At 40.9% G+C, this 20,869-nt stretch overlaps 1 protein-coding gene across 3 annotated transcripts; it reads left to right on the forward strand.

Moving 5' to 3' along the window:
• Positions 1 to 6,664: 6,664 nt before the first annotated feature.
• Positions 6,665 to 19,253, forward strand: mapk6 (mitogen-activated protein kinase 6). 3 transcript variants are annotated; one of them, XM_047363122.1, is made up of 8 exons: positions 6,665 to 6,851; positions 10,433 to 11,352; positions 11,466 to 11,783; positions 15,545 to 15,689; positions 16,083 to 16,247; positions 16,380 to 16,575; positions 16,687 to 16,804; positions 16,904 to 19,253. In XM_047363122.1, exons 2-8 carry the CDS (start codon positions 11,116 to 11,118, stop codon positions 17,981 to 17,983), a joined length of 2,259 nt encoding a protein of 752 aa, XP_047219078.1. In that variant the 5' UTR covers positions 6,665 to 6,851; positions 10,433 to 11,115; the 3' UTR covers positions 17,984 to 19,253. The 3 variants fall into 3 exon arrangements, with proteins under 3 accessions (XP_047219078.1, XP_047219079.1, XP_047219077.1); XM_047363123.1 differs by lacking the exon at positions 6,665 to 6,851 and adding an exon at positions 8,179 to 8,573; XM_047363121.1 differs by lacking the exon at positions 6,665 to 6,851 and adding an exon at positions 9,341 to 9,493.
• Positions 19,254 to 20,869: the final 1,616 nt, after the last annotated feature.

Consider the following 20,869-nt stretch of genomic DNA (forward strand, 5'->3'; position numbering starts at 1 on the left):
TCAGGAGCAACAACTTGCTGGATCTAGACAGAGGAAGATGAAAGCAGGAGGTCTGAACATTCGGACATAACAACAATAACATAAGATGTCCTTCGTCTTATTTGGAACCCAAATATTATGACCAAGCCCAGGGGTGTGGCTGTAATATTACCTGATGGCAGATAAAAAAACAAAGCTTTTAAAATTAAGAGTGTCTTATTCAACATCTGATTTATTTCTCAGGGACTAATTGCAACATGCTTCTTGTCAAGTGAGCACAGAGTGTTCCAGGGGTAATTATTTAAGTTTTTATGATCACTTTCAGACAATGATCTGTCACCCTGTCTGTGCTAACAGTTCTGAGTAAAAAACGTCAGAGACCTTTTAACTTTGACCTCTTTTCCCAATCTTTATGAGTATACTGCGGTAGACAATTTTCCACTGAATTGTGCAATCAGGCATTTGGGAAGAATTGGAAGGTTGCCTACAGAAAGCCAAGTCTGTGACGACAGAATTAAATTTGCAAAAGACAAACGGCAATTTATATTTTACATTTGATTAGTCAGCTCCTATGTCAACTCAACAGATCCAGAGACTGGGCCAGGAGATAGCTTTTCCATTATCTCTGCCTGCCAGAAAGACTAAAACACCGTTTCTGTGAACAGTGAAAGGTTTGTGCTTTAGTCTTGTTAAGAAAGCTCCTGGTTTCAGAGCCTCTGATCCTCTTACATCACCTGTAGTTTTATCTCTGACCCCATACGCACAAATCCAGTCACATCAAACACACACACTGAGTCAGCATGAACACATACACAACACCTACCATGTACCTGCCAGATCATTTCATATTTTTTTCTTTCAAAATATGAGAATTTACTTTTTTTTCTTTTAATCCTAAAGCAAAGAACAGACCACACAGGTTACATAACATGTCCAAGGAGAGAGCTGTGGATATACTTAATCAGGGGAAAGGTCACAGTGAGAAGGTGCTTCTTGAAAAAAAGTAAGTTTGAAAACATTATATACTAAATTTAAAGTTATTAACATTATGCAAAAAAATTATAGAATTTGCAATTGTCCTATTATAGATGGTAACTAAAGATTAGTCTTAATATAGATAAATTTGCTAATCATTTTTTCCAGGTAATTTTACTGGTTTGTAAAATTCTTAAAATGTTTTCAGTGAGACAACAAGTTGCATGCAAACATTTGAGAAAGGCACAAGTGCTGAGAAAAGATGAAAAGTTGTGTGCCTGAAAAGCTGAAACCACATATTTTTTCTAAAAATCCTAACTGACAGTCATAACACATATATTTTGATATTTTTCTTCTTTTTTTTTTTAATGACTTTAACTATATGGGCTATTAGAAAATCAGTAATAAGTTAACAAATTATTTCCAGTTTTAGTTATGTCAAATTCTTGCTCTAATGAGGTGATTTTTTGTTTTTTGCTTTTTTGCCACCGTAAGTGCAGCACACAAATAAAATTACTGAAACAGTGAAATAAAAGGGCAAAAAAAGAAAATCAGGCCCACACTGAGAAGCATACACAGTGGGGTTTGGGTCTTTTGATGCTCTGCTCGTAGATGGTGAAAGGAGAGCAAAGGCAGATGGTCGTCTTCTCCTTTTCTTCCTCTGATTATTCCTAATTCAAAAAAACCGTCTGAAGCAAAGTTACTGTCAAATTGGATCAAAGATTTAAGATCTGCTGCAGTTCTGCAAAGAGATTTTTGTTTTTCCTTCAAAATCTCAAAGTTTTTAACATTGAAATTCAACTTAATCATTTTATTGATAAGATAACTGGACATTTTTTGCAGCACCCTTTATCAGCTCCACAATCAAGAGTGAATAACAATTTTCTCTTTGCTGCGCTCTCATGATTGATAGGAATTAATAATAAGCCCTTTTACAGCATAATGCAAAACTAATTCCATATCAACATCAAAGTGTACGTCACCCAATAAATGAAAAACTAATCCAACAGGCGGTTTCCGGGTCAGTGCTGGAAGCATCGTGCATTGCACAATAATACTAACACAACCCAGTGACAGTGTCCTAATGAGTCCTAACGCATCAATCAGTCAAACAAGCATGAGTGTAAAAAGGTCATGCATGACTGTGTGCAAACTCATTTTCTTTCTTATACATTAACTTTGACTTGCATTTGAGCAGGGGTGTGTGTAAATTGAATGTGCTCGAAGAGCAACACATTCTGGTGCAAGAAAAAAAGAGCTGAAACATTCATTTCATTTCCAGGTCATGATTCCACCAATAAGTATACCAATCATATAGACTGTCATGCAAAAGCATTTATTACTCCTAAAATTTCTTACCTTTTGTGATATTACAACTTCCGACATAAATGTATTTTAATGGGATGTTTTTGGCATAACAAGTGGTGCACATGTGAAGTGACATAAAAATTACACATTGTTTGCATTTTTTCCAACTGAACATGAGAAAACTGTGGTGTGCATTTTCATTCAATCCCCTTTAATCAGATACACCTAAAAAAAACTAGTAAAACCAATTGCCTTCAAAAGTGACCTAATTTGTAGCTTGAGCCCACATGTGTAGAACTCCAGCTCCAGTTCTATGAAGGTTTGTCTGACAACATTACATGACAACAACAGAGCCAATGAACTGAACACATTCTTCAATAGGTTCAGTTCAGAAACAAGCTTCGCATCCTCCTCTCCTGCTCACAGCCAAACAGACATCCCACTTTCCTTTGACCCACAGGACCTACAGCTGTCCAGTAACACCTCACATTTTTTATCTTCCACGTCAGTCCTAGACCTTTCTGCTTCTACATGTTTGCCTTCAACCATATCAGAAGATGCTGATGCTTCCTTTGCTTCCCCCTTCCACCTGTGTGTCTCAAGAAGTCAAGTGAAGATGCAACTGGAGAGACTGAATCAGAATAAGGCTGCAGGTCCAGATCATGTCAGCCCTAGAGTCCTGAAGGCCTGTGCAGAGCAGCTCTGTGGGATTCTGCAGCACCTCTTCAACCTTAGCCTGGCCCAGAAGAAGGTTCCAGTGTTGTGGAAGACCTCCTGTCTTGTTCCGGTACCAAAGAAAACTCACCCATCAGTCCTCAATGACTATAGACCTGTTGCCCTGACATCCCACATCATGAAGGTCCTAGAGAGAGTCCTGTTGGCCCACCTGAGTAAGCAAACAGTAAACCATCAGGACCTCCTTCAGTTTGCTTATCTCTGTGGAGTTGGAGTTGAAGATGCCATCATACACCTGCTTCAACAAACCCACTGTCATCTGGACAAAGCCAGCAGCACTGTGAGGATCATGTTCTTTGATTTCTCCAGTGAATTTAATACAATCCAACCTGATTTGCTTTGTCAGAAACTCCAGAAGACTCAGGTGGAGGCCTCAACAATCTCCTGGATCAAGGACTACCTGACAAACAGACCACAGTTTGTAAGACTGAAGGGTTGTGAGTCTAACCAGGTAGTCAGCAGCACAGGAGCACCACAGGGGACTGTACTCTCACCATTCCTTTTCACTCTGTACACCTCAGACTTCCAGTACAAGACAGACTCCTGTCATCTGCAGAAATACTCGGATGATTCTGCAGTTGTGGGGTGGATCAGAGATGGACAAGAAGGTGAGTACAGGAAGGTGGTGGAACGCTTTGTGGCATGGTGTGGAAACAATCATCTCATCTTGAACGTGACTAAAACAAAGGAGATGATTGTAGATTTTAAGAGAAACAGGAATAAGTCAAAAACTATTTCTATCATGGGAGAAGAAGTGGAGGTGGTGGAGGAGTATAAATACCTCGGTGTTCACCTGGACAACAGACTATAGTGGAGATGCAACTGTGAAGTCATCTACAAGAAGGGACAGAGCAGACTGTACTTCTTGAGGAAGCTTAGGTCCTTTGGTGTTTGCAGCAAGATGCTGCATATTTTCTATAAGTCTGTTGAGGAGAGTGTGATCTCTTCTGCCATCACCTGCTGGGGAAGCAGCATCAGAGCCAGGGACTTAAAAAAGCTCAACAAGCTGATGAAAAAGGCTGGTTCTGTTCTGGGGACTCCTCTGGAACCTCTGGAGATCATTGTGGAAAGACGGATTCTTCATAAAATGAAAAACATTATGGAGAACCCTGAGCATCCTCTTCATGAGACTGTCCTACAACAACAGAGTGTCTTCAGTCAGACGATTCCTCAGATCTGCTGTAAGATGGAGCGCTACAGGAGATCCTTCCTGCCCACAACCATCAGCATCTACAACAGCTCTTTGAGGAAACCTTCATAATGAGCTACAACAACATTTAATTTCCCTTTGGGATTAATAAAGTATTTTTGAATTGAATTGAATTGAATTAGTGAACAAATAGCATGATGCAGATCAAGGAACACAGCTGGGAGATTTAAAGGTTAGCTTATAAAACAAAAATCTCACACTTTCAACATTGCATGGAGAGCCTTTCAATCCATCATCTGGAAAAAAAATAAGTATGATATAACTGTAAACCTACTAAAGCTAAACTTTCAAACCAGGCAAAGAAAGCACTGATCAGAGAAGCAGCCAAGTGGTCCATAGTAACTCTGGAGGAGCTGCAGAGATTCATAGCTCAGGTAGGAGAATCTGTTGATTTTGTAACTATTTTTCATGCATTCTTCAACTCTAACTTTAATAGAAGAGTGTCATAAGTCTCTTTTGCAATTCACCACACGTCATGTAGAGGACCCAGTAAAAAAGTGGTAGAATGTTATCTGGTCAGATAAAATCTAAGCTGCATTTTTGGCATGCGTACAGAACGCCATATATAGAGAAAAGCTAACACCACACATCACTCAGAAGACACCATATCCACAATGGAACACGGTGTTAGCAGTATCATGCTGTGGGGATGCTTTGTTTCAGCAGGACAGGGATGCTGCTCAGAGTCAATGGATGGACTTGAATACAGTTTAATGCTGGAAGAAAAGACCTCAGCCTAGGGCAGAGGTTTACTGTCCAGCAGAATGACTACAATAAACATACAGCCAGAGCTGGAATGAATTAAATCAGAACATATGCATGTGTTCGAAAGGTCCAGTCAAAGTCCAGATCAAAATGCAATAGTGAATATAAGGAGAGACTTGAAAATTGTTGTTCGTAGAAGCTCTACTTATCAAATCTGACGCTACCTATATGCAAGGCTGGCAAAGACAAATGCATGCCACACTTTTCAGATTTTCAGTTGTAAAACCAGGTATCCTTTCCATTTCCCTTTACAGTTATGCACACTGTGTGTCTGTCTAACACATACAATCTAAAAAAAAATGACATTGAAACTTATGGCTGCAATGTCAGGAAATGAGAAAAGGTTCAATGTGTATGATTATCTTTGCCAAGCACTATAAGAAGGAGAACACAGAAAAACAATCAGATCCTTCCAAGATAATCCTATAATTATACAATTACATAAACCTGTTTGCCCCCTGCAATGGAGACCCAACCACAGTAGGGAAATTGTGTCAACAGGCTCTCTATAGAGGCATATTTCGCAAAGCTCTAAAATACCTTAACAGCATGTGATTTAACCTGAGCAGGGTGTATATAGATAGCATTGCTCCTGTATATGTCGAGAGGTTTTTCACCAGGGTGCAAGAATTGCTATTAGTGCTTCATGTTTCTGCTCCTAGGCCTCTGGTTCAGCGAGACAGAATGTTATACAACCAGAGCGGCTGTGGAGGATAGCAGATGAAGCATCTGTGTTTGCTGGTCTGGAGGCAGGATTCTTAAAGGTTACGTTGCATAAGGATCTCTTTCTGTACTCTGGGTAATCAATTCATTTATTTAGCGCATCTAACATATCAAATCCCAGTTTATGCTTGATGCATTGCAGATCATTAATAATATATTTGGAAATGCAACAATGCCATGAAAAGCCAAAACAATCAGGAGAAAAACTTCAGCTTGCCCACATGTCCTCAGTCATCCGTGCAAATATTTTGAAAACATACAACATGTCCAGACCCTGTAGCTGTCTGGTTTGAATATTTAACAAATGGGCAGGCACACACGTCCTCACAGATCAAACACGCCAATCAGCTGTGATGCCAGGACCAGCCATATGACCAGCTGATCACAATTGAGGAGTGCTGCCAGCACACCCAATAATGAGTGTGAGGCTGCAGACTCTGGACTTGTTAGAGAGGGAGAAGAAAAGCAGGCAGATGCTCCGTCCTGGCATTTGTGAATTCACAGCTTCACGAACCTCCTGCTGATCCTGCTAGCCTTACTGAAAATAAAAGAGAGCTGTAAAGCAGCAAGACACCCCTTCCAATGTACAAACGTTTCAAAGGTTTTGTGCTGTCTTTTTCACACAGTGTCAAGCACTTATAGTAGAAAAAACCTATTCAGTTTCTTGTACTCCTTTTAGAATATAAAAACTTTTTTTCTGAATGTATCATGTAGTCATGTTTTCATGGACTACAAAAGATTTTCTTTTTCTTCTCAAGCAGCATTACTCAGAAGCAAAAGTGAGATTTGTTTTTTTTGTTTTTTTAAAAGTTTTCCAGTATGAGCTCAGAGTATGAAAAGGTGGTGTTAATGAACTTTTATGGATCTGACAAACTAACAGGCCAAACTAAACACAGAGCAGTCTCCTCCCCTCTCTGGCCTGGCCTATATTAACTTTCCATGGAGCTCCACCTCACAACGAAAGCCACATAGAGTGGGATGAGGCGCTGCTAAGCCACTGGCAATAAATGCATCTACCCACAGATGTAGATATCTGGACTGCACTGAACTTTTCTCTCTTGTTGTTTTGGACGGATGCATGAATAATTTCTCATTGGTGGATTAATAACTCATTTCACCATGTTGCTCCATTTATTCCAGGAGAATTTCAGCCTCGGTAAGTGAAAGACAAAACATGACATTTGAAGTTTGTAGGGATTTGTTTTTGTACATTTAGTCAAAAACACAAGAAGGAGAACAGATTAAATAAACAGCCATATTTGTAATAAAGAGAAGGATCAGGAAAACTAACTGTTGCATACTAACTGAGGAGTCACACTTAGATGCTTTGTACGGGTAAGTTCCTGAATATTTACATCAAAGAGTGGTCTTGATCATCACATGAACACCTGATCTTTATTTGCTCTACAAACAAAGCTGCTGGACTGCAACTGCATTTATTTTGGGTTCACAGATTATAGCACAGGGCTAACTGTGACTGGTAAAAATAGAGAGCTCTTAGTCAGATGCTGTTAGGACTGGATGTCAACTGTTTGTCTCATGATGTAACAGGAGAGGCCAGCAGAACAGACTGAAATGATGATGGCATGGGGACACATTGTTAGCACTTAAGAGAAGATTCTTTTAGATTGCTAAATGATCCACAGCAGAGAGGGTTCAATTATGTAAGATTGAGTTTGTGGTTCTATGTATTTTCTAACTTTGCTTCATTGATGCTGCAACACAAACAGGGGGAAAGAGCAGTGACAGGGAAAGAAAAGCCCCTGATCTGATTCTTAGTTATCAATTAAGTTTTCGTCAGAAACAGCCAGAGAGTCCTGTGGAAGTAGGTCAGGCACAACGGAGTCAGTTCACAGTGTAAGGTTAACTAAAACCTGTGTCAGACTGTTTCCGCTTTGTCCAAATATATGGATCCTCTTTAAAAATAAAAAAACACCTTAAGAGACTAAATGCTGTATAAATCTGAACCTATTTGGGATAAAACGTGTATTATATGTGCAAAACCTGCAAGCATTCACTTGTTTCTTTGAAATAAAGTGTCGATAGATTATATAAGCCGTAGCCTATGGCTGCATAAAACTTTAAAAGGACAGTGCTGCGTTTCGTACATCACATAATTCATGAGATATTGGTTGTTATTATATTAACGTTATGTATTTGTAAACAGTGCTTGTCTAAAATGACATAGAAATTGACTTAAAACGTCACCACAGAAAGTACAAAGTCTGTCTCGGTTTTATTGAAATTCCTGCGAGAAAGAAACGCCATGGTCCAATCGGACCATGTTCAGTCCGCATGCAGCTTCTCCATCGCAGAGCCCACCCCGACCCGTAAGAAGCATCTGCATTCAGGGACACATGGACTCTCACATGGTCTGCCTGCGGATGCTGATGTAGACTGCTGCGGCTGTGATGCTGCCATGCCTGCCTGTACACGCCCACCTGCCTGCTCATCCATTCACAATATCCACAGTGCAAGTCTGGACCAGACGCCTCGATCAGGATCTCATTTTGAAAAGTAGCTCGAGGATTTGTCGCTTATTATTGAGTTTTGTTGGGGGGTTTTTCGTGCAGGATATGATGTGAGCTCTAGGGGGGGTCACCCATTTCATCTCGGTGCCTGATGGGTTTTCCAAATCCGCAAACTGCATTGATTGACATGGCCACAGGATTTTCTCACCGCAAGGCAAATGTAGCATAATGCTGCTAAAAAACAACAACATTCGTTTATATCAAACGAAAGAACAAGGAGATGAATGGATTAAAGCAATGCTAAAAACAAGGGCTTAAAAGCAACGACAAACAACAGATAAACAACAGTGATCGCATGCCTGACAAAGTCAGAGACCAGCAACAGATCTGGATAGTCTACCCCATAGGTCTGTAGATTTTTCTTTTTCTTATTTTTCAAATCAATGCTACAAGATAATATTTTAAAAAATCCAGGTACAACGGAGCATCCTCGTGGTTAAAAAAAAACAACAACATTCTTACAGCATGAATGATTATCTATTCGTTATTTTTTTCTGCTGTGAGTGTTACTAAACATCGCTGAATGATTGCTCAAGTTATAAATGCTTATAACATATATGTGTCAAATTCGTTTGCACTGAACTGAATGTAGACCGCAACGGTGTCTCTTGTTTTGAATGGCCTCTGCTGCATTCACGTACTGCTCGAAGCTCCAAGATGCACGATTGGCTTCATCGGGGCCAAGTGTTCACACTGTGGCACTACCACTACGAATTTGATTAATTAGTTCATTGCTGAAAATTACTTTTAACCCAAAACGATCTAAATAATGTCTTTTAGTCAAATGAAAATACTATTAGAGATTGAAATTTAACAAATACTGGTTGAAGAATGTTTCTGGCAACATAAATCCTATACTTAATAAAATAATATTTTTAGTTGGATTATTTCCCTACCAAACCTAAACGAAGCATATGAAATTTAATGAAAGTATTTTCTAAATGAAAGTGCAATGACAAAAATATATATTCATATATTCTAAATACTCTAAATGTATTCATTTATCAAATGTGTTAAGTACCTTATTTTTAGAAAGAATACAAATATTTGATTTTGGCCTAATTTAATAAATCATCATATAACGCTCTTTTAGCTAGGAGTATTTCCCACAACCCCTGAATGTAGCCTCGTTACGTCACGCCTGCCTTTCTTTGCCAGTCAAAATGGCGAATGCAGCAGATCCGCAGAGCCCGGGGAGCGGAGCGCACGCAGACCTCGTCCGGGTTTGGTTTTAACAATAACCATGCTAATGCAACAAATAACGACTGTAAGTAATGCTTCCTATGTTGATCATCTTTGTTATTACGTACGCTCTACTACGTACGCTCTGTACGGTTTCACTGCGGGTATTTTATCGTTTTGAGACGTTTTACCGAGCTCGGCTTTGTGTTGCTTAGCGCTGTCAGAGCTGGACCACGTAGTCAAAAGCCTCCACCAACAACGGCTCCTTTGTTCGCGCTATAACAGGGTTTCTTTTTAACGTTGTATTCAATTACATCATTAAAACAACGTCTCGTAATAAACTGTCTTCCATTTTAGGTTCTGTCCGCGTAAATTTTGGTTCTGGATATGGGTTTGTGAGAAATTTACACCGAGCAGTGAGCTTTTCGTTAGGAAAGCATTCTTGTCGTTTTTTCCGCCACCCGCTAACAGACCCGCTAAAGGCCAACATAACTCAGTGTTTGAGCTGTTATTCATTTATTTATTAATACAAGGGTTTCCCCTTTTGTTGTATTCCGTTTATTTATCAAGCTGTGTGTTTTTATTTCCTGAAGTGCATCGATACACTGAAACCGTTCTGACATTTTACCGGATAGGGGAGGGACAAGAGTCTCCTATGACACTAGTGATGGAAATTATGTGACTTTTCCGTGTTCCACATCATATGGCCAGCTTACCTAAAGGAACCGGTTCTTGTGGCCCGTAAACCCCCTTCCGACTTTTTTTTTTTTTACTACGGTCATGGGTGCTTGAATAGTTAATTAATCCGTTAGAGTAAATGCTGTACAGCAGCCTAAAGGATACTACCGAAACTAAACTATGTAATCAAAAGACATGATTGAGATGGGCATATTTTGCGTAACAATTACACTTAAAAAGTAAAATGATTGCCTGTCTCTGAAAATTAAAATTATATACATTTTATCTTACATTTGGTAAAGCTCTCAACTTTGTTTTTCCTTTCCCCCCTCCCCTTGTCTTGCAGGTTGTATTCAAGTAAAATGGAGGATAGTTTTGATTGTGACTGTGGCGAGCTTGAGCCACCTGATAATTAAGTGAACATTTATTTTGAAGACTTAACAGGGCCAGAAAAATTTCGTTTTTATAAATCAGGAGACTTGACCGGAAACATAAATACTAAAAAAAAAAAAAAAAAAAAAAAAAAAAAAAAAAAAAAAAAAGGAAGATGATTTGTGGATTTCCTATGAAGCTGCTCAGGACCAGTCATACACTGAATGTATCTGCACTGTGAGGATGCAACTACATGCTTTTTTTTAGTTTAATATAATTCAGTGCCATTTTGGTTTTTTTTCCTTTTCCAATTGGCCTCAAACTTCATTCCATTTTCTTAAATTGTAGAGCTTATCAGCTGAAGATATCCTCATACAAAAAGGATTTGGGAAGGAATTCCTGTTTTAAAAAAAATATATAATTCCTCCCATTAGTGAACATGGAAAGAAAATATGATTATATATTAGAGTCGCATATTTGAGAGTGACGGCTAGCCAGGGGGGACTTGGTAGTCGTCTGTACAGGGGTTAGTTAGTTCAGCCTCTAAAGCAAGGGGGGGGGGATTATCCAATTATTCCTGTGGTGGTGTTTAAGTTGGGCTAGGAACAGGCAAGAACAGAGGCAGAAGTTTGGCATAAACTGCTAAAACCATTCGTCATGGCGGAGAAGTTTGAGTCACTGATGAACATCCATGGCTTTGACCTGGGTTCTCGCTACATGGACTTGAAACCCCTGGGCTACGGAGGGAATGGCCTGGTGTTCTCAGCTGTTGATACCGACTGTGACAAGCGCGTGGCGGTAAAGAAGATAATCTTGACCGATCCCCAAAGTGTGAAGCACGCCCTGCGGGAAATCAAGATTATCAGAAGACTTGATCACGACAACATTGTCAAGGTACGGTGTACTGTTCAAAGTCAAACAGAATATCTGAACGAGATTATGTCTTTTTTATAACAAAAGAACATCAAGTAGAGCTAATGCTAACCTTTTTTGGTTTTTACCAACAGGTGTTTGAGACGCTAGGCCCTTGTGGTCGCAGTCTGACAGAGGATGTGGCGTCACTCACAGAGGTGAACTCTGTCTACATCGTCCAGGAGTACATGGAGACTGATCTCTGTCAGCTGCTGGAGAGGGGCCCTATGTCTGAGGGCCATGCCCGGCTCTTCATGTACCAGCTGTTAAGGGGCCTAAAGTACATCCACTCAGCCAATGTGCTTCACCGTGACCTCAAGCCTGCTAACCTGTTTGTCAACACAGAGGACCTGGTACTGAAGATTGGAGACTTTGGGCTGGCCCGCATCATGGATCCTCACTACTCTCACAAGGTAGGGCAGTTATTCCTTATATTTGACAACCCTGTGTAATAGTTTTTAAGCTGTACCATGGTTGGCTACAGTGCTGGACAGCATGTTGTTCTGCACTGTGAGATGAGGGTATTGTTGCACTGATTCAACATGTTTTTTTCTGGCCAGAAACATGGTGCTCCCCCAGGTGATGCAGTTTTATAGCAGGAAGTAAATAAGACAGGATGTGGTTCCTTGAGATGATGCCTCGGCTTCCTTTCTCAGCAGCAGTGAGGCTGGAAACGCGGAGCTGAGAACTGTTCTTGTTCAGTTACATGCATATGTTGGTATATAATTAGATGTTAAACTGATTTAGACTGGAGCATGTGGGATATATATTTCTGGCAATGAGATTTATACAAATAATTAGCAGAACCCAGTGCGGTTCATATTTTTGGTAAAACCTGGTGTTAAAAAAGTTCACACACCACATATTTTTATAGCTCGGTATAAAATCTGTATTTTGTTTTAATTGCAGGTATGTTGCCTTTTTTTCATTGAATATGAAGGATAAGTTTCACCCTATTGATTGCAACTAGGTGAAAGGCTTGTGTAGCCTTGGTGTGTTGTTGACACCTTATCTACAGGATGAGGAAATTGCTGTCCATGGCCATATGGTGGTGTGAGAAAATAGGTTGGCCAGTCTCTCTCTCTCTCTCTGTGGTTGGATCCGGACCTCCTTTAAATGCAGAAGCAGTCAGATGCTTACACGTGTCTCAGATTAGTCATCGCAGGGTCTAGAGTGAGCTCACGTGGGGTGTGATCTGTTTGACTGGTACGGCTTCATCCCCAGCCTGGACCCTGCCACTTCATACAAAACTCCTGACGCAGACTTGTTCACACTTGTTTTCTTCATTTCCAAGCAAACAACCTAGACTACTGTGTAGTCTAACATTTTCAGTTGTGACTTGTTATGAGTCATATCCTTGGTGGAGACACTATGTCACTGTGCAGTAGGAAAGGAAAGGTGGAAGCTCATAGTTGACGGGAAGAAGTGGGAAGTTCTCATACAGTTCAGACACTGCACTTCGCCTTGTAGATGAGGGCTGTGTAGGTTTTGCCATATATGCATTTTCTCTCTGTAAGGGCAGATTTCCTAGTGACAAACATGTGCAAGTAGGTATTATAAAGCTTCCTGCTGGCGGTGGGAGAGTCAGGTCTTTTATATTTAACTGTAGCCCCATAGTGTTTTTTGATGCAGTGTAGATGGTTTGAAACTCCTCTTTCTGACAGTGGAGGTAAAGTTGTTTCATTGTATTAACTGTCATTTCATAAAGCTCTTTGATGCCTAGCTTGTTTTTAACATTAACTGCCTCTGATACTCAGTGATTGTGGAGACATTATAATGTTGCAGTATTTCTTGGGTCAAATATGCTTTCGCACCCACTCTCCATGTCACAGCGAGACGGTGATTGTGTGTATTTAAATAACGCTTCTAAAAACAGAGCGTTTTTTTTTTTTTTTTTTTTTAAAGAACCACAGTTCCTGGTTTACTTTTAGTGGTGTGATTAAGGGGCAAAGGCTTCATTTAGGTTTTCTCCCACTTTTCATCCCCTTTCTTCCAGTAATCCCCTGTGACGTCCTCATGTATGTTTCTGTGCATTTATGAAGTATTCTGAACAGGCAGGGTTTTTCTTCCTTGTGAGCTTTATGTTTGGCCCATATATTGGCCTGGGCTCAAGAATGACAAAAATTCCTGTGCACTCACCCAGTTTCTCCAACCTGTGCCCTCCTCCTCCTCCCCAGCCAGCTCTTTGTCTTGTTTTGGAAGTGGGGGGTGGGTTGCTCAGGGCTTTATTTAAAATTTCCAGTTGTGGCCTGCCCTCCAACAGGAGATAGACTTCAGAAAGTCCTCCATTGGTTCTGCTTAACTAAGCTTTTTTTGTTGTTGTTAAATGCTTTAAACTACTCGGTGTTATTTCTAATATGTTCTGTCTCAGCAGTTCATTGTGACATTACAATGTTCTTGCATTTAACACCTTCAGAGTTGGGTCCTGTTGCTAACAGTGATTACCTAGGGTCAAAAAGTTTTTGGAATGAAAACTCAGGGTGAAATAAAGATGACATCAAACTTTATAGAGTCTTTGGGGGTTTTCCTTTTAGTCACAGTAGCTCTGCCAAAGTTATTCTGCAGAGCTCTTGGATAGTGCTCTCCATGTTTGGTGAAAAAGTTTGTAATTTGAGATGCTATAGGAATGACCTCAGTTTTTAGTGATCATCTAAGGAGAGTTCACAGAGGTCTTTTCTGCTACATGAGCTTCCTGAAACTCCAAACCACAAGCACAGCACTCAAACACACATTTGACCCAGTTTTTGTTCCAGCAACAGGCTTGTCTGGCAGAGTGAAAAATGCAGTAGAAGTCGACATATACTGATATTCTGTTCACACAAACTCCTACGCTTTATTGCACCAGAAAGTACTTTAACCGTAATTTGCAGGTGGATTTGTATATTACACAGGCCTATATGTCAAGTGCATCATGGGACTATAGTGAAGTTGCCTCTGGTTATCCCCCTAAAAGTCACATCGTTGAACAGGGAAGTGCTTCATGGAGTTGGGTGGTGGCTACGATACAGTCAGGATCAAAAATAACTGAGCTGAACTGAGTTGGGGCTAATGCATTCAAACACACAGAGTGAGCCGGTTATAAGTCATTAAAGTCAGCCTGTTCTGATCTTGATCAAGTGGTTGTTATTCACCAACTGTTGCCAGAGGCCCTTGAATGGTTAATGCTTTGATGACTGTATGCCTGTTTATGATGAATGGTCCACTTCTTTAAAGTGGCAAATGTTTAGCTGATGCCCTTTATGACTCGAATTATTGAGCAAACTTAATCTGCTCCTTAGTTTGTAGTCCATTCTGCACAGTCATCCTTGAACAACCATGAATGCTAACCTAATTTGCATCCCTTTCTGCTGAACCGGTTATATTATTTTCTTCACCGCAGTCACTGTCATATCATTCAACTTTACCAGCAGTTTCTCAGAATTGGATTGGCCAGCTGTAATTAAGTCTGTACTCCATGCTGTGTTTTAATTCTGTCCAACTTCTTTCGTAAGCCGCTCATCGGCAAACGGATTAGCCGGTTACCTGGAGGAAGGAGATATGTTTGCACACTGCACTTTGTGCCATTTATAGATCCATCAAACAAGTGCTTGCAGACCGTCGATACACTTCAGGATAATGTGACATCAACTATCTGCAGCTAAATTAGGCAAGAAAGAGGAGCCTTGCTGCAATTTTGGTCCCACCATGAACTACAGCTGCAGGTGGGGGAAGCAAGGGTGTCGTTTTACCACGCCCCTCTGCCCCAAAATACCCCCCCATACACTCACAAGGGAGATGTTCACTTTCCTTTGTGTTCAGTGACCAGTGAGGGGGGAGTGGTTATCCTGCTCTCAGATTTCTGACTTGGCCTTACACGTGCCTCATCTCCCCCATTTCATTTATTTTTCCTCTCTGGGCACCAACCCAGAGCAGGGCATCTCTGTTAAGGAAGAGTTTAGGTGCAGTCCAACAGACACAGTTCACATGTATTCATCGCTGTGTTGCATTTATAACACAGGAATTAATAAGGAAACAGATTACATTTCTGTTTGGGGGCCATAGCCAACTTACTGTTGTGTGTAAAAAAAAAAAAAGGGTGATAAATGAAAGCTTCCAGACAAATGGGAGGAAAAATGTTTGAGTCATACCATGCTGTACTCTAAAAGTTTAATGTATTTCTTTGCTGTCCACACAGGGCCATCTCTCTGAAGGCCTTGTCACAAAGTGGTACAGATCTCCTCGCCTGCTGCTCTCACCTAACAACTACACCAAAGCCATTGACTTGTGGGCTGCTGGCTGCATCTTTTCTGAGATGCTGACGGGGAAAACTCTCTTTGCAGGTAATTGATGGTTCTTTTTCATACGTTAAACTTTCCGTAGCACCTTATGTTCAAACAGAGGAAAACAGTTTTAATTTAGTTTGTAGGACTGAGTAGGTAAATGTATTGCAATGGAATGAGGCTGCGTTTGTTTAGCTGGTTAAGGTCTGTTTAGATGAGGCGGAGATAAAGGTAGAGTTTGGTTTTTTTTTTGGTTTTTTTATCCTTTCCATTTTTAATCTAGCTGGAGCTGGATGAAACTGTCTGGTTTTGTGTAGGAACTACCTTAGACTAGGCACAGGGCAAACAACAGTTGTTCCCATGATCTTCCACGCGTAGCCTGGCTAAATTCTCTCAGTCTTGCAGATGTTGTGTAACTTTTCCAGGAAACAACCCAATGTTTGTCTGTTTCAGGAGCACATGAACTCGAGCAGATGCAGCTGATCCTGGAATCTATTCCCGTGCTGCGAGAGGAAGACCGACAAGAGCTTCACAGTGTCATCCCCGTCTTCATCCGCAATGACATGTCGAAGCCTGACACACCTCTTGTTAAGCTGCTGGCTGGTGTCAGTCCACAGGGTAAGCATCGTATTATTCAGCCAGAACTACTTGCAGAGTTACCCAGTGCTCGGAGGGGTTGTGGGTTGGGTTGCTCATGCGTCACTACTGTAATTACCTGGTTGACAGTCTAATTTTCCTCGTCCTCTGTAGCCCTGGATTTTTTGGAGAAGATCCTCACCTTTAACCCCATGGATCGTCTAACAGCCGAAGAGGCCCTGGCCCACCCCTATATGGCTGACTACTCCTTCCCCCTGGATGAGCCGGTCTCTCTGCATCCCTTTCATATTGAAGATGAAGTAGATGACATCCTGCTCATGGACCAGAGCCACAGCCATACCTGGGACAGGTGCGTCAACAAACTTAGGAACATTTCTTTTTTGCCGATAACGATGATTTAAAAAACAAAAAGGTTATTCTTTTCTAATTTCTGCCTTAATTGTGTGTTGTGCTGTTTTAGGTATCATGAGAGCCAGTTCTCAGAGGCTGATTGGCAGTTGCACAGCACCCATGACCCAGATGAAGTTCAGGTTGACCCAAGGGCACTCTCTGACGTTACAGATGAAGAGGAGGTCCAGGTATCCAACTTAAACTTCAGCTGTTGGAGGATGACAGGATAGAGAAGTCATTTGTGATTTCTAGAAACGACAGGCTGAACGTTTCCTGTTTATCACCAGGTTGATCCCCGTAAATATGCTGACGGAGATCGAGAGAAGTTCTGGGATGACCCGTCCTTCGACTACTCAACTCTGCTCCCATCAGAGCGATCTTGGCAGGAAGACCACCACGAGAACAAGTACTGTGATGTGCAGTGTAGTCACACATGCAACTACAAGGCTGTGTCCCCCTCCTACCTAGACAACCTCATCTGGAGGGACAGTGAAGTTAACCACTACTATGAACCCAAGCTCATCATTGACCTGTCTAACTGGAAGGAGCAACAGAGCAAGGAGAAGGCAGACCGCAAAGCAAAGAGCAAGTGTGAGAAGAACGGGCTAATGAAGGCCCAGATTGCACTGAAAGAGGCAGAAACGAGTCCTGCGGAGAAGGACAACGAACAGGAAAAACACCAGGCAGAGAGGCAGCAGAACCAAGGCTTCGACTTTGACTCCTTCATCGCTAGCACCATCAGACTGAGCCTGCAGCCAGAGCCCTGTCAGGAGGTGACCCTGCTCAACGAGGTGGGCCTTCTGAACGAGCTCAACTTCTCCGTCTCGCAGCTAGAGGCTCCTCGCTCAACTTCCATGTCAAAGACTATTAGTCAGGAGAAGGAGGAGAAGTGCCTGGTAAACCTTGCCCAGTTAGGTGGTGGGGGTTTGGGAGTGGTGGCCGGGGACTGCGTCTGGCCCACTGAGCCCTGGGAGAGCTTCAGATCCGGGGAGAGCCACGACGACAGCGACTGTTTGATAGACGAAGCGTGCTGGGACATTCGTATGGCGGACCACCTCCAGAAGGAGAGCTCCTGCACCAGCTACCTGGACCGCTTTTTCAGCCGAAAAGATGACGGGGTCGCAGAGACCGTGACCAGTTTGGAGATGGAGCCCTCAGTGGTGAAAGAGCTGGACGACAGCTTCCTGGACAGTAACGCAGAGATTGTGCTCAATATGCAGCTGGACTCTCTGGCCTTGCCTGTGTTTGACGGCCCCGACGACTTGCCTCTAAAATCCATCCAGGCCTCCCTCTCCCCCTGTGCTGTCAAATGCTCCCCACAGATCGCCCACAAAACATACAGCAGCATCTTCAAGCATCTTAATTAATAAAATACTTATATCTTCCCTCACAGTGCAAAATCTAGGCAGTTTTGTTTTTTTATTTTAATACAGTATTATTGTACTTGAATCATTTCACACATTTCTTTATTATAGTTTTTATTATTTTGTGGAGTTGAGGGGGTGATTAATTATATTTGAAGAGTTTCATCATCACTCTGAGCCTTGATCACCTGGCCTTCATAGGTTAATGTCTACACCCTCATTGCTAAACTGGCATGTCATTGCACATGTAAGTACTGTAGATGGAAGGGAGAGAAGTAGGGAAATGGAAGGAAAGAGTTTAAGAAAGGAGATTTTGAAGGAAAGATTGATGAGCAAACATTGCTGTAGGCTTTTAAAGTGCTTTCAACCAGCCTTTCGTGGGTTCGGATATTTACATTAGGGGGAAAGCAAAGATGGTTGTTTTTTTTTTCTTATTTGACTTTCTAATATGTTTCCCCTAAAGAAAGCTTCCGAAACAATCCTTTCATACTGTAAATCTGACACATGATGCCAGCAGCAACCATTATCGTAGGCGTTAAAATGTAAACGTGTTATCTACCTCAAGGTAACAGCAGTGAGAGACACTCGAAGCCACGCTAGTGCTTTACACACATGACCATCCTCATACCATGAAATGAAGTGGTCGCAAAGATGAAATCTCTCACTTCGGCATTTAACACAGTGAGGTGTTTCAGTAGTCATTATTTATTTCTAGCAGATGTGCGATCTTTATTTTATGAAACTTTGTCAAATGTGATTCTTGAAGGTTTGAAGAGCTGAACAGATTTCCATTTTCATTTTAGCACTATAAGGATGTGCAAGTGTTCCTTTTTTGTTTTTAACGTAGGATGCAGATTCATGTTTTGTTCTAAAAGAAGTTCAGGCTTTCCATTTGTTTTCATATATTTTTCTGGGTATTTTTTTTTTTACATATAGGTGCGTTCTGTCTTCGTTGAAAAAATCTCCTTTATAATTTGAAGAAGCACTTAGAAGTCTTACAGTTTTTTTTAAGAAAATCTTAAGTGTTAAAAAAAGACTGGAGACAACAAAAAGGTACATTAAAAGCAAAGCTAACGGTGGGTATAAAGTACGTCAGTTTTAATTGTATGTCTTTGTTAGGTTGGTTTTTGTTAAATTTCTATGTACTTTTTCCTGGCAAGCATGATGAATTAGATTAAGGCGTAGCATGTAGAACAGATACAGACTTTTTGTTTTGTAATTATTGGTTCCCCTGTTCTACAAAATATCTGAAAATAAAAACAACTGGCAAAGAGATGCGTCTCTTCTCTTCATTTCCTGACAGGCTCTTGTTTAATAAACGCTGTACTTTGTAACTTGAGATTTGATTTACAACAGAGATAAGATGGTTTGAGAAAAGGGGCTGTTTGTTTGTCTGGTTTAATGACCATGATCAGAGTTTAATGACGAAATAAGACTGGAAGAGCTTGGTACTCACAGTTTCAATAACCTGATCGATCTATTTCTAGACTGACCTGCTCAAACTCTTTCTAAATGGAGATGTGAAAGGACCTGAAGACTGCTGGTATGGAAAACCCAACAGCACTCCACTGTTCTAAATGAAGAAACTGGCTAAAATTAGCGCAAGTCATTCTGGACTGATCCAAGTTGCAGGAAACATTTAGTTTCTGCCAAATGGGGGGGCAACCAGTGACGCAAAATGTGTTCAAAATGGTTAACCTATGTGCAAAAAGCAACTTGCTTTTTTTATTTCATGTAGGTCTTGAATTTAAATTGTATTGGTCCTAAAAGTCTTAAATTGTATTTACTGCAACTAACAGCGGCTCTGATTTTCTGTAATATTTGTCCATGCACAAAGAAACTACACAATATGAATAAATCGCCATTGTTTTATCAAACTTTAGTTGTATTTCTACAGAAAAAAGCAATTGTTCTGAGGTCAGTGGACCATATCTGAGTTTTAAAACTTTCTGAGCTTTAGATGAGGTAAAGAACATGGGATGTTGCCAGGTTGTGTGGTAATAGTATAAAGTTCCCATGGGCTGTGGTGCACAGGGTATTGCAGTGATATAGTTGCCTTCTGTGGTTGACAAAATGGAATGGGAATACCTAATTTTAAGTTGTAAAATGTTACTATCATGATGTAATAAAAATAACCGACTTTACTACTTTCTGAAATTATTTAAATCTAATTTCCAAAACAGAGCTGTGTTTGACAAAAGGCCAACCTTGCAGCTTCCATCAGATGGGAAACCAAGAGATAATAATCCAATCACCTTAATTAACTGATCATCTGTGGATTTGACTATATTTAAGAAAAAACAGGATTTGGCATATGTGCAAAGCTAAGCAGGAAATACACCAACAAGGACCAGGCTGTCCCCTCCCTCTCACCAGTAGACTGCTGGAGTTAGGCATCAGCTCCTCCACGACCCTTTATGGAAGAAGCGAGTATAGAAGATGGATGGATTATTTAAAAGTAGGAACCGTTTAGAACAGCTTTCAATCTTCCCTGTAGTGGATGCCCTGTCTAATTCATACCCTGCAAACCCAAGAGAAACTGAAAAAAAAAAAGCGCTGCGTCTCAGGTTTCACTGACCTTAGTCAGTGAAGGGAGAACATGCAAACTTCATGCAGAAAGACCCCCGGCCGGGAGTCGAACCCAGAACCTTCTTGCAAAGCATCTGCACCACTGTGCAAAATTGTTTGTATTTGCTAAATGCCACAAATTTGAGAGATTTTGTTTTACTTTTTCAGATTAAGTAAGTTTGTTGCTACTTCTTAGCAGATAGCTCTCAACATCTTTGCCAGTAAGAGTTTATTTATACCAATTACTTTTTACTGAATTATGTTAATCTTTCTTGAATCTTTTAGTTAACCGTGTTGTTTACAGACATTCACACGAGCAGT

Source organism: Girardinichthys multiradiatus, chromosome 4, assembly GCF_021462225.1.
Source record: "Girardinichthys multiradiatus isolate DD_20200921_A chromosome 4, DD_fGirMul_XY1, whole genome shotgun sequence".
In the NCBI taxonomy this organism is placed as follows: Eukaryota; Metazoa; Chordata; class Actinopteri; order Cyprinodontiformes; family Goodeidae; genus Girardinichthys; species Girardinichthys multiradiatus.

Coding starts and splice junctions, on each gene's coding strand:
- mapk6 (XM_047363122.1), top strand. CDS start 11,116: ATGGCGGAGAAGTTTGAGTCACTGATGAACATCCATGGCTTTGACCTG. Junction 16,248..16,379: donor GGCTGGTGTCAGTCCACAGG/GTAAGCATCGTA, acceptor CGTCCTCTGTAG/CCCTGGATTTTTTGGAGAAG. Junction 16,576..16,686: donor CACAGCCATACCTGGGACAG/GTGCGTCAACAA, acceptor GTGCTGTTTTAG/GTATCATGAGAGCCAGTTCT.